Genomic DNA, 13880 nt, shown 5'->3' with positions numbered 1-13880 from the left:
GGGATTTCAAGGGCTGGAAAAACACTCTTGCCGAAATGGCAGATCATAGTCCCCAAATTTCTCAGTCACTGATTCTAACCCAGCTCTAAAAATAAACCCGGTCACAGACCCAAGGTCGTGGCCCAGAGGACGCAGGAGGGAGAGGCTCCTGCTGTGCTCTGGGGGGTGGAGGGTAAACGAGCCGTTTTCCTTTCAACGTTTTGATTTTTAAACACTTTTCTACAAAAGTGATCTTTTGGGCAGGCGTGACTCTGAGGAGAATGAAAAGCCATCAGGCTGCATGGACCGCGCCCGTCGGGGGAGGGGTTCTGGGGCTGCATAGTCCCTCCCACGGGCCTGAGGCTTCGGGCTCGGCGGAACTCGGGGGACCCCCATCCTGGACTCGCTCCAAAATCAGCATCCGCCAGCCACACCACTCACCACAGCCCGGGCTCCGGGCTGCCGTCCGCGCCAACGGGGGACATCACGGTGCCGACCAGCCCTGGGTGGAGGGGCTCAGGCACATGAACACACGCCCACTCGGCCTGCTCACGTACGGTCCGGAAGAGAAAAACCAGCTGAAGTAAACAGGTTTAAAGAAACAACATCACAGACATAACTGGAAACCAGTATCACTTTCATAAGTTAAAAACCAACTAAAAAGGTGAATGGAACACAAGACGCAGGTGCTGGAAGGTGTTAAAGACACAGTGTCCCCAGCCGGTATGTTCTCAGGACACGTGAAGTCCTGGCGGAGCCCCACGTTCTATGGGAATGGGAATGTGTCATCTGCTGGTGCCCTTCTGTATTTAAGCAGAAACACTCCTAGCAGCACACGCGCACACATGCACACACTCACACAGATACACACACACGTGTACATACCACACACACATTCACACACATGCAGTATTCACACAGACTGTGCCTGTGAATGGCCCCTGGGCAGCGCTGGAATTTCTTTTGAATAAATGAGCCCTGTGCATACATGTTTGAGAAGAGTCATCATGACAAAAGCCGTGTCCTCCACGTGGGAGACACTTTCGCAGCCTTCACTGAAAGTCGCGTCCCTCTGAGTCCGCGCTCTGTCCCCGGGGCAGGCGTGTCCCTGAGACTCCCCGCCTGCCTGCCCGCCGGGCTCTACGTGCCGGGGCCCAGTGAGTGGCCTCCCGCCCGTCTGCTCTGCTCCCGGGGGCTGCGCCGTCCTCCGCAGAAGTCCCCACCCGCCTCTGCTGCACACACGTCCGTCACACACTCTGCGCTGCACACTGTCGTCAAAACAACTGCAGAAACACACTTGCCTGCTGAGCAGCCGAGGTCGCTTTCGTGCCAGCGTTTAATGGATCATCCATGAGGCCGGGGCCCTGGCGCGGGTACAAGCCCGCGGCTTCCGTGGGAAAGCAACCCCAGCAGCACGGGGCTGGCGCCAAGGCTGGGGCAGGAACAGGTGGCGGCAGACCGAGAGGCAGCGAGGCCCCGCTTGGGAAGGGTCCCCGCTCCACACCCAGGGACGTCCTGGTGCTGAGGCAGGCAGTGCCCTCGGGGGACACGACAGGGACCCCTGGGGAGCAGGGTCCGCGCTTCTCTCTGGTGACATGGGGAGCGCGGTCTGGGGCAGGGACCGACCTGTCCCTCAGACTCCAGGAAGGTCAGGTGGCCACAGGTGCAGCCACTGCAGCTGCCACCTCCCTGGGGCCCCTGGACAAGCTGCCCCTGGAGAGGCCCGAGGCCACGCAGGGTGTCCAGCTATTGGGGTGCGCCCCGCTTCTGCTCGGGGTGACTCCATGCGCGAGAGACTGAGAGCTGTGCCCCGACCGCAGCAGCCAAGCAGCAGGCGAACGGCCCCCAGGCAGCAAAGTGCTGGTTTTTAACTTGCCCGAGTTGCTGTTTGAAAGGGGGCATCACGGGGGCTTCTAGACTCAGCAGGACCAGGCAGGTGGAGAGCGTCCAGGGCCAGGGACCCCGCGGCTCTGGGGCGAGCCTCTGACCTGCTCATCCAGGTGGCTGTGGATGTGGCCTCTCGCCTCTCCAGCCTCAGTTTCCTCACTTAGCCTGACTTCCCAGGCTCTGGCCAGACTCAGGTGGGGTGACAGGTGTCAGGGGAGGGAGAATTCAGGGGCCGGTGTCCTCTGGACATTGGGACTTTCCTCTCGGGGGTTCAGAGGGTCAGGCGGGCTCCACACAGAAACGCATGACACAGCGAAGGTGGAACATGCTCACTGTCATCGTCACCAACACTGTCGGCAAATAAAAGGGGGGGCCTGGTTGGATGAGCACCGTGGGGTCCACCCACTCAATGGTGTATCAGTCCGCCTTGAAAAGGCAGGAAACCCTGAGCCCCGCGACAACTCGGATGAGCCCCAAGGACACTGCGCTGAGTGACAGAAGCCAGACACGGAAGGACATGTGCTGTGGGACCCCTCTCGGTGAGGAGCTGGAAGAGTCAAGTTCACAGAGACAGGAAGTGGGGGAGGGGTGGGGTGTCTCGTGGGGACAGAGTCCAGTGGGGGAGGTGGGATGTTCTGGAGGTGACGGTCGCACCACAACGGAATGGCTTCTTGCCCCTGACTCAGACAAACATGGTTAGAATGGTCATTCTGGGTATTTTACCACAATTTAAAGAAACAGACATTGTTTTAGAAAGGGCCCAGACATGGGAGTCCCCCTGGCCCTCTGCCCAGGCCCTCAGCCAGGGAAGGGCCCCCACCTGTCCTGAACCACTCACGGAGCCGTGACCTTGTGCACATCCATCCCAACCCACGGGAAGTGAGCCCATAACAGAAGCCTTTACCCCGAGGCCCCCACAGCTGATCGGGGGTGGGGGGCAGCGGGGCCCAGGCGCCACCACTATGGACTGACACCAGCCACACAGGGACATAACCATCAATCCCACTGAGGCCAAAGCCACCCTGGGGCCGGCTGTGCTCTCAGCTGGTGGGCAGTGGTGGGGTGGGGGACCTGACACCCCCACAAACAGATTCACCCAGAACTGTACACCGGTTAGGGTTCCCGGCCACATCTCACGTCAGCTCCACCCGCCCCCGACGGAGCCAGGGTCCCAGGGATGAGCAGGGCTGTCGCTCTGGGCCACCTGCTCTACCCGAGTGACTCTTCGAGTGGGAGGTGGCCGGAGACAGGGAAGGTGCAGACAGCCCGGTCTCCCAGCCCTCAGGGGTAGAGGGGCATGACTGCGCTTTCCTGCTTTGGGGGAATGGGTTAAACTTTCGTTTGTTATGTTAATAAAAGGTCAGAAGAGGGGGCTGCTCGGGGCTCTCACGTGGGGGACAGGGAGGGAGAGCGGTCCGAGGGCGGCAAGACTGTCCCACGTGACACACACCGCTGCACGTCGGTCCACGCCCACAGCACGTCCCGCACCCACTGGCCCTCACGCAGACTGTGGGCTCCGGGGACGACAATGATGTCACACACGGACCGCCTGGGGGTGCTGGGGGTGGGGGGCTCTGTCTGGGTGAGGAGGACGTCACTATGCCTTCCCCTCAACTTTGCAGAGACCTAAAACTGCCCTCAAAATAAAGTCAAAGAAAAAGGACACGTGAGACCGAGCTCTCCCACAGCCAGCCAGCACCTGCCACCGTGGGCCACCTGCACTGGCGGGGGGACCAAGGTCTGCAAGCTTCCGTGGAGGTGACCTGCCCCCGGGCTCCTCGCCCTGCCAGGCTGTCTGGAAAAACACGTCTCCCAGCTTGGCCCAGACGGAAAGCTTTTAGTTTTCTGCTAAGAGAAGCTGGGCCGAGACGGCCGCCTTCAGCACTGACCCGTGGCCAGCGAGCAGCGCTCTGAGCTCCCAGCCACGAAAACACAGCACGAGCTGCCGGGCGGACTCCAAGGCCGGGCCTGACCCTGTGCAGACACCGACCCGTGCACATCAGGGAACCGATGTCCAAACGCTGGTTGCGAAGCGCAGGGTGCAGGGTCCAGCCGCCTCCCCCCACCCTGTGTCTGCACCCCACAGCCGGCGCCCTGCCCCCACCTTCTCCATCTGAAAAATTCCACTCACCTTCAACACTCAGCCCCCCACCCGCCCACAGCCTTCCCGTTGGCTGGTGTGGCCCCTGTCCCCTCCCGGGTCCGGTCCCTGGCCTTTCCGCTTGGGCCTGCCCTCCTCTCCAGGAGGGACCCTGGCCAGTCTCTGCAAGTGGGTCGGACGATTTCCTTTCCCTGCAAATAAACAGCCTACTGGCTGCGGTTGCCCCGCCCAGGCTGGTGCACAGTGGGGCGCGGGAGGTGCGAGGGGGCCGTGTGCCTGGGGGCCGGGTGCTCTCGGCCTAATGTTCCGTGACGATGGTGAATTCCTCACATGCCCCCCCGCGCCCCACGTGACGATAGGGGCCGCCCCTGGGCCACCAGCGGCTCCGAAATGTGTTGCTCTGCAGTTGTGGACATTCATAAAATTAACTTGCTGAGAGGAGATAAATCCCATCCAGCGTTGCCATGGAAACGCCTCCTGGGCACAGCTGGTGTGAGAGCAGCGGAATTTCACTCTAGGGATTTTGTGGGAACTGGCTGGTGGGGTCCAGCTGCCCCCAGGCCACGCGGAGCTTCCCGTGGGCCAGAAATGGAGCCGCGCGGAGATCGCAGCAGAGGGAGCCGGAGACGCGGGCCTGCCCCCCACCCCCACCGCCCAGCATCCGCGCCTCCTCCGATAGCCACCGACAGGCTCCGCAGCAGCCGGGAGCCCGCAGGCCTCACGGGGCCGGCACCTTCTCCATGCGTTCTGTCCCCTCCCTGCCAGGCCCCGCACCTTCTCCCCCCAGAGTCCTGCCAGGCACTGCAGGCCTCGCTGTCAGGCAACCGGGACTCTGTCCCCTCGGGCCCCTGGGCACTGCTAGGCCTTTGGCAGCCAGAAGAGGCACCGAGACCGCCCAGGCCACCTCCCACCCTGCAGGCAACAGCAGGTCACGGCTTTGGAGGGAAGGGACGCTGGGGTGTCCGCGATGCTGGCATGTCTCCTCCACACGTTGCTTCAAGGAGAGAGGAAAGTGGCACCAAACCTGCCAGCCAGCGCCCCACACACCGCAGCGGCCCAGGCCCCCCGCCCGGCAATCTGCCCACTAGGTGCCCAGACAGACCCTGGGGCCGAGGCGTACCCCAGGTGGGAAACAGCCAACCCAGCAGCTGAGGCTCCACGTCCACCAGCACAGAGGCCTGACTGCTTTGGAAGAGTCGGGAGGCAGGTGTGTGAGTCAGGATTCTCCAGAGAAGCGGAACGAACAGGGTGAGTGTACGGAGACACCCGCGGGAAGAAACGGCTCACGGAGACTCAACCCCAAGGCCTCCCGCAGGCAGGTCCCCACATCCTGGGGCCTCAGCCCTTTTCTGCTAAGGGAAGCATCCCGCTGATGGACGAGGCCCACCTACCCTGCGGATGGGCTGGTGCACATCTTGAGAACTTGGGGGGATGATGTGTTGAACACATGGAGGCCCCGTTGGCCTGTTGGGGACCAGTCTGACCAGAGGGGCCCTGCAAAGTCTCTACCAGGAAAACAGGGGTCACCAAGTCACCCCATGTGCAGTGGGCGCCCTCCTTCAGCCAGCTGTTGCTGAGATCACAGGCATCTAACCACGTGCGGCCGCCGGAGCTGGAGGGGGTGGCCGGCCTCCAGACACGCACAGCGACGCTCACTCCTGCTCCATCTGTGACACTCTCAGCCGACTCCTTTCCCTGAGGACTTCCGGGTTCCTGCGCAGCCCTGGCTTCTGCGCTCTGCCGTGCCTCCCGAAACCAGCGGCCATGCAGGCAGCTCCTGAACCGCAGGCGGCAGCCCGCATGATGGGCAGCCTCACGGGCCATCCTCCAGCCCCGGCCACAGCAGCGCCGGGACAGCGCAGGGCTGGCTGCTGGGCAGACGTGCGCATCTGTCCGGCGGTGGCCCGGGGCGCAATCTGGCCACGGTGGGAGCTTCAGCTCAAGGCTGCGAACATCTACACTGCGTTGTATTTCAGGCCAAGAGTGCCTGACGCCCGTGACCCTGGATCCTGCTGCAACTTTCCAAACTCTGCTGATCACAGAGGAAAAGGGAAAGAGTCCAGGTTGCCAAGGAGACCACTTCCAACACACTTATGACACTGGGGAGACTCTACCTGCCTAGAGGGTCTGGTTGTGTTCCAGGGGCCGGCGCCATGTGCCACCACGTGTGCCCCGTCACCGGCAGGCAGACACACTGGCCACACCACCGGTGGCCCTCAAGGCCTCCCTGGGCGATGTATGTGCAGGTCACCGCATCAGGAGTCCAGCGGAGGGGGCCGCCAGGGCTCCACCTTGGCAGGGGCACCAGCGGGACGTCTGGGCATCAGCCGCTCACGACCACGTGGCCTTGGTGCCAGCCACATCCTTGAAGACGATCATGAAGATGACATTGAAGGCCTTTAATGGAGGAGCAATAGCAACGCCCGGCCCCCGGAGCTGGCAGAGACCACCATCAGGCCTCCACTGTCAGCCCGAGGCGGGGCCGGGGGAGGGACGTGTGAAGCACAGGAAGCAGAAACAGGGTCTTTGTTGTCCTAGGACAGTGTGAGATGCACACGCGCACATAAGCGCAATGCACACATGCACGCACTCATGTGCACATGCACACACATAGGGACTGTCCAGCAGAAAGCGCAGGAGCAGAGCCGCCGGGACACGGGAGTGAGATGCAGGTGGACTCTGGGATCTGTCCCTCGCTGGGATCTGTCCCTTGCTGGCCGCGTGGGTCCTTGGGCAAAGAACCAGCCCGCCCGGCAGGGCCTCCCTCGCAGGGCGCGGTCAGCTCGTGTGCTCAGGGGGTTTCGAACGACACTTGGAGCAACCTCAGCTCAGTTCCTGTTATCACCGTGGATGACGTGACCGACAGGGGGGTGCCCTCCTCTCCCAGGCGACCCATCCACGCTGCTCACACACATTTCCGTGATGTTCCCCCCATGGCCTTGGATGCAGCTGGGAGGAGCCCATTTCCACAGAGAATAGTGGGAACCGTGGGTGCAGCCCTGGCCCAGCCTCCCAGCTCCCAGACCGTCAGCGCCGGGGCCGCGGGGCTGGGGGCACCAAGGAGGCTGCCGCCTCTCAGGCCCAGCGGGTGTGGCCACGCAGTCCAAGTGCCCAGGTACCACATGTTTAAAGAGAAGAGATCCAGACTTTTACATGAAATATCCTGATGTTCAGATATTGGCTATTCATTTAAATATCAAAAAAACGAGGGCACAGGTCAAACTGCGCATCCCTGGCAGAGCACCACGCCTAGGGTCTGCCCGTCCCGTGGTCCAGGGCTGCCGCCACGCTCTGCCAGGCCAGGGGTCCCGCATTGGCTCCACTGCGGGTCTCACCGGGGCTCTTTGTGGCCATAGGCGGGTGCTCGCTGGAGCTGCCCCACTGAAGACTCACTGGGCTGCCCATTCAAGGTGGTGACACGCATGACTGGCTGCGGAAGACGAGCCTCCAGACGGGGACGCTGGGCTCCAAGGACAGGCTCCAAGAGCGGTGACGCAGCCTGGATGTCCCATGTCACTGTCACTGTGCCCCATTGCTCGAATGAGAACCAAAGGCCAGGTGCAGGGAAATTAGCCTCCACGTTCCCATGGGAATGACATGGAGATCCTGGAGCCAGCCTGGGGCAGTGTGTCAAGAACAGCAGCTGAAGGGACTTCCCTCTACCTCAGCGCAAATCTCCATTCTCTTCCCTGGAAACGCCAGGCTCATCAAAGCATAGAGAGGGGTCACACCCAAGGTCACCTTCACGGCCACAGATGAGGGGAAGTCAGAGACAGTTATGGGGCACCCAGAGGGCTGGACACCCCAGTCGGCAGAGTAATGTGGGAGCCTGTGGCCGAGGGGCCCCCAGGTCAGCCCACGTAGGGTTCAGTGCTGTCCCACACCGTCTACAGGGTGGAACACGGCCCCCCACCCCGCACTCAGAGAGAATGAGTAACTTCCTCTGCAATGTCCTCCCGAAACTGGGGAGACAGACCCAGGATCTCTTTCCAGACCCTCAGGGGAACCCTTAAGATACACACGCAGGCCTCGGGGTCCACTGTCCCCCAGTTCTGCAGCCACAGCCTCAGCATGAGTCAAGCTGTGACTGTGTCCTCGGGGAGCAATCAGGACAGGTGGGGGGCCACGCAGGAGCTGGACTAGCTGGCAGCGGCCGGGAGGGGGAGTGAGGAAGCTGGGCGGAGACTGCCTGTGGTCTTAGTCTCTCTTCCTTTCTTCTTCTAAAGAAACGTTCGTGTTGAATGAGTCTTCTACTTGCAGGACAAACATGCCTGAACCCTCTCCTTCCTGGGGGACTCAGCCAGCACCACTCAAGAGCTCCGCCCAGGCTCAGGGTGGCACCAGGGGCTCCGTCTGACCCTGCCCAGAGCCTCGGGGCCCCAGACGTGTCTCCCTCTCTCCCACCATGGGATCTTTCATGCAGCGGGAGGGAGACCCTGAACACGCGGGGGCTTATCTGAGCTGTTCACACTTGGTGCAGAGAGCAGCCGTATGTTCTTTCCGCCCGTCAGCCACGGCCCTCTCCCATGCAGAAGGCGCCCGCTGAAGCACACAGCAGACAAATGTGCTCCAGCGAGCACGGGACACGGCTCCTCCCGCCCTTCAGGACAGAGGAGGGGAAATGACCCAGAGGAGCCCTGTGCACCTGACCCTGTGTAACCAGGCGAGGGGTCGCGCACTCCTTGGTCACTCACTCCTCCCTGCTCCCTGGGGACCCGTGATGGTGGAGGGGGCAGTGCGCTGGCCATGGCAGCTGCTCACCCAGATCAATGACAGGCATGGCGTGGCCACCGTGGAGGACAGCCCCAAAGCCACCTGTCACCGAGGGCCCTCGCAGGGGCTCAGGGAGGAAAATGTGAGTCAGGCGTGTTCAGTGGAGAAACCGGGCACCATTTTCTAAAATTAAACTTTTAACCTGAGAGAGTTACCAACAATGCACGAGATCCCACGGGCCGCATCGCACCCAGACTCCATGAGCCCCGCCCTCCTGTGTCTGGGCTCCTCACCACAGACACAGGGTGAGGGCCCCTTGGTTCCCAGGATGACCGTCAGCGTGGGAGTGGGGGCCGGCGCATCCCCCAGGCTGGCTGAGGAGCATGAGGTACGGGGCTGAGGGGAGCGGATGGCCGCTGGCCCCCACCCTGCAGAGTCGCACTCCCCCGCTGCAGTGGTAGGACTCACCTCCGTGATGATGAAGAAGTCGTCCCCAGGCTCCCCTTGAACAACAATCTTCTCTCCATCCTCAAACTGGACTGGCTCCAGGGCATCGGCCACCGTCAGACGCTCCCACTTCTCCAGGGACTCTGGAGAGGGGACAGGAGCCGTCACCCCAGCATCATCTTGGGGACCAACCCCAGCCCATGCAGTTATAGGTTTTGCTGCAGTGGGATTAATAGGACAGAAGACGGGCAGAGAGGAAGGGCATTCTGGGCTGGGAGCTTGGCCGGTCATTGGGGTCTAAGCTGCATTTGAAAACATGTTTCTTATCTTCAGGTGAATAGAGCCGCCTGTACTTTGCAAACAACAGAATCAGAGCAAACCCTGAGGGCTGCTCAGGTTTAAAATCATTCCGAGAGGCTAAAGCAATCGCCTGCCCAAAAGAAACACTGTTCCTGACCATTCAAAGGGCACCGCCGCCTCCAAAGCCAACTTTATCTTCCATTTGCAAATTCATACACGTTTGCCCCCTTCCTGCAGCTTCCCTTCCCGTCGTTACCCATCCGTAACCCTCAGGAAGGAAAAAACCAATACGCTCCCTTTTAAAGAAAACATGATCGCCTGATGCGCTTTTTTTATTAACTCTTTTCTGGCGAAAGGAGCCTTCCTGGCCTGCACTTTTCAGATGCTACTTATGTAGGTCAGCTGCTAAAAATACGAGGCAAGGCCTTTGTTTTAGACCCAGGCTGGGAGCAGGGAACTCTCCGCTTTAAACCTCCTGTCGACGCGACACCGCACAGGCCAGGCTTTCCCGGGGCTGGCCGTGCAAAACTCCCACGCGGGCGCACAGCATGTTGACACCTCCCCGAAATGACGGGCGTGGGCCGTGTGCGGTCCGTTATGAGAAAAACTGCCGCGCTGCTCCCTGAAGGCCTAGAGCCTGCGGCTCAGCGGCGCCATCCGGCCTGCGATCCCGAGTCACGGCCCGGGTTCCGACAGTCGCGCCCTGAGCCCCGACCTGCGTCCCTTGCGCTCCATTCCCCTTTCCCTTCGCTCTGCCGTGTCGTCTGCTGCCTCTGTCCCCGGGGTTGTTGACTTTGTTCTCAAAAACGCCCCATCCCGTTTCCCTGGAGGTGCCCTCGTCCTGGCTGGTCTCTTGTCCGAGCGGCACGAGGGGACTGGGGCGGGCTCGCCACCGCCGTGCTGAGAAGCAGCCACGTGTCCGACAGGCTCACTGCACGTGGCCGTGGGACCCCAAGCCGAGCGTCAGCCCCACGTGTGCACCCCACGCCCACACCCAGTGATTTCTGCTCTTTCCGTTTCTCGCTCCGCTGTGTTCCTAGAAAGGGGGACACGCCTGGCGCACCCCCTTTACACAGTCTGGCCTGGGGTTCCTGGGCTGGGACTAGCTCTGCAGGAAGGCCCACGGGGGCTTCTCTCCAGGAGCCCCTGGCGCCTGACACGCGGTCGCCACTCCCCCGCCCGGGAGGCCCCTCCATGGTCTAGAGCTGCCCCATCCGAAACTGGAGCGACTGCCACCTGCTTATTCACTCAAACAGACTAAAATGCATGGACGCTGAGTCCCTCCGTGCAGCACAGACATGGAGCAGCGCTGTCCTCGCCTGCAGTCCTCACATCAAAATGGCTTCAGACACTGACAGCCTTGGCTGGAGAGAGTGTTGCTGACACGCCCCAAGACCAGTGGAAGTGTCACCAACGTGGGATGGCATGAGGAGCAACTGGACTTGGGAGGACACCAACCCGTCAGGGAGCGAGATCCACACGGCCGGCCCCATTCACTGGAAGTAAGAATGGACTTCAGCTCAGCTAAGGGCGCTGGCGGTGGAGGGGCCGACGGACAAGCAAACGTGGCTGAGAACAAGGACGACTCAGTCTGAGAAACAGCAGTGTGTGTTCATATACACATACACGCATGGGTGTTTACACACATGTGCCAGTGTTCGTGAAATGCATGTGTTCATGTGTGCGTGTGTGAGGTGGTCACCCATGCACATGTGTGTGTGTGCACATGCTTGTGTCGTGCATGTGTGTGTGTGTGCATGGTGTGTGCGTGCATGCTTCTGATGCACGCAGGTGTGCGTCTGTGAGCATGCACATGTGGCTGAAGTGTGTGTCCCCAACCTGCCCCGCACCAAGACCGTGGAACTGCCAGCTGCCTACGGAGGTGGAGTGGGGCCGGGCGCCCGCTCAGACTGACCCAGGATGGAGACCTTGCTGAGGAACTCCTCGTACATCTTGCGCTTCCGCAGTGTGCTGCCCTGCGCAGGAGAGAGGGAAACAGTAAGGTCGGGGGTCGTCGTGCCTGACCCCCTCAATGTGTCCAAGTGTCCCCAAAAGACTGAGCTCTTCGAAGGACACCCTTTCAGCACGCTACAGCCCAGAAGCCCCTCCAACAGCCGAGAGTCGAGTGAGCCACTACCGCTTCCAATGCCCAGCAGCTGGTCCCCAAGACAGAAAGCCATGAGGTTGCCCCGGCCGCCTCCCACCTGCTCCCACCGGGCTGCCGACCACGTTCTGGCCACGGAGGTATCAGCAGCAGCGGTGGGACGGTCTGAACAGACCCTTAAAGGCAAAGGCCCCTCCCTCACTCCCTCCTGCCAGATGGGACATGGGGACCGTGGCTGGAGCTGCCCCAGCCACCCTGGGCCTTTGTAAATGGAGGTGCAGGGTGCGGGAAGCTGGTTCTCTGGCCTCCCAGAACAACTCACCCCCTAGATAGACCTTCCAGGCCTTGAACTGAGAACTATGACGTGTTCTGAGTATTTCTCACCCTCAGAGTGGCAGCCAGCCCCTGCCCCAGCCCCTGCCCCACCTCCTGGGGTTCCCCTGCAGGAACGGGGCTCACCAGCTAGCTGAGAACATACTGAGGAAGCCCTGGAAAGGACACAGTGGCTTTGGCCATGCCCCTCCCAGATGGCCCTGTCACAGGGAGACCCGCCGAGCATGGGCGGCCCCACGGGCTGAGCACCAGCGCCTGCAGGTGAGCCGCCGCAGAGACGACCCTCCAGCCCCGTCACGCTCGCAGACCGCACAGCCCCAAAAGTCCCCACACCAGGCCACCAGACCCATAGAAACTGTGTTTGACAGAAGCTCTATCATTGACACAGACCACCCCGTTTGGGGGACACTTGTGACTCAGCCACCGCTAACACGTGCAGCCAAACCTAACTGTAGTGGACACAGAGTCCCGAGCAGGGAGCAGATGCAGCCCCCAGCCCCCTCGGGCCCAGTCCGCTAACGGGACGGGAGAGATGCCCCGTGTGTGGGTCAGGAGCCCCCTTGGTCCGGCTGTGCTGCTCCAGGGGTGGGAGAGGGCGGGCGAGGAGAGAAGCGGGGAAAGTGCTCAAGGGCCAGACAGGAAGCCCATGGCACTAACTGCCTGTCCCCAGACAACGATGACAAAAAGGCAGCAGCGATGAAGTGTGGGCAGGAAGGTCAGTCCCCAGGATCACGGGCTTTCACACAGTTGCCTGTTCTGGGCTCCAGGATGGGGCAGCGGACCTTCCCACGAGCCGAGCTGCTGGGCACGGAGCGTGTCTAGCGCCTCTGCCTCCCCCACACCTCCCGAGGGTCCTTCAACAGGCATCCAGGAGGGGAGGCTGAGCCCACAGCAGCACAGGCTCCAGGGATGCCCCCCTGCCCCCGGGGCCTCCTGGCCACACGTCCCAGGGCCTCACATGGAGGACAGTCAGGCTGCCTGGCTGAGAGAGAAGGGCACTCGTCCAGCCGGGAAGGGAGTGTTTGGGGGTGCCACCTGCACCTCTGAGCCTCAGTGGAAACATCCCAGCCTCATGCAGCTGCTGTTAAGACGGAGCCTCAGCCACTATTTCCTATGATGTTGATGGTGGTGATGAAGGGGGTGGTGATGATGATGATGATAGTGGTGATATGATAATGATGATGGTGGTGATGATGATGGTGGTGATGGTGGCGGTGATGGTGATGATGGTGATGGTGGTGGTGATGGTGATGGTGATGGTGGTGGTGGTGGTGATGTGATGATGGTGGTGGTGGTGGTGATGGTGGTGATGGTGATGATGGTGATGTGATAATGATGATGATGATGATGATGGTGATGATGTGATAATGAAGATGATGGTGGTGGTGGTGGTGGTGATGGTGATGGTGGTGGTGGTGGTGGTGATGGTGATGGTGGTGGTGGTGGTGGTGGTGATGGTGGTGGTGGTGGTGATGGTGATGATGGTGGTGATGGTGATGATGGTGATGGTGGTGGTGATGGTGATGATGGTGGTGGTGGTGGTGATGGTGATGGTGGTGGTGGTGGTGGTGATGGTGGTGGTGGTGGTGACGGTGATGATGGTGATGGTTGTGGTGATGGTGATGATGGTGGTGGTGGTGGTGATGGTGATGATGGTGATGTGATAATGATGATGATGATGATGATGGTGATAATGTGATAATGAAGATGATGGTGGTGGTGGTGGTGATGATGGTGGTGGTAGTGATGATGAAGATGGACTATGGGAGGCTCAGCAGAGTCTAACTGCAACCCCAGGCTTCCTGTGACCACCCCCTCCCCAGACCTGTCTCGTACTTTTTGGGCTTCTCTGTCAGGAGGATGGTCAATCGAGCACCACATTCTCTGTGTCTTTGATCTGGGCCCCTCCCTCCCTCCGACTCGCTGCCAGTGCCCTGGCCGTGGCATCTCCACCTCCGCCTGGAAGGTTCCTTGTCTGCTTCCTGCTGAGAGGTGGGGATGCAGCCTCAGAACAGC

General features: G+C 61.1%; 1 protein-coding gene across 1 annotated transcript in view; it reads right to left on the bottom strand.

Annotated features, from left to right (window-relative positions):
• The window catches only part of PRKAR1B (protein kinase cAMP-dependent type I regulatory subunit beta), a 56621-nt gene that overhangs the window by 2425 nt on the left and 40316 nt on the right, over positions 1–13880 (bottom strand). The window contains exons 8-9 of the mRNA XM_090290017.1: positions 11343–11403; positions 9149–9270 (exon numbers count right to left, since the gene is read on the bottom strand). Of these exons, the coding sequence (XP_090146143.1) occupies positions 9149–9270; positions 11343–11403 (183 nt within the window). The remainder of the gene's footprint in view (positions 1–9148; positions 9271–11342; positions 11404–13880) is intronic.

Source organism: Furipterus horrens, unplaced genomic scaffold (assembly GCF_987537825.1).
Source record: "Furipterus horrens unplaced genomic scaffold, mFurHor1.1.pri manual_scaffold_10, whole genome shotgun sequence".
Classification (NCBI taxonomy): Eukaryota; Metazoa; Chordata; class Mammalia; order Chiroptera; family Furipteridae; genus Furipterus; species Furipterus horrens.
Note: the sequence above shows the minus strand (reverse complement) of the source record. Positions and strands in the feature narration are given on the sequence as shown.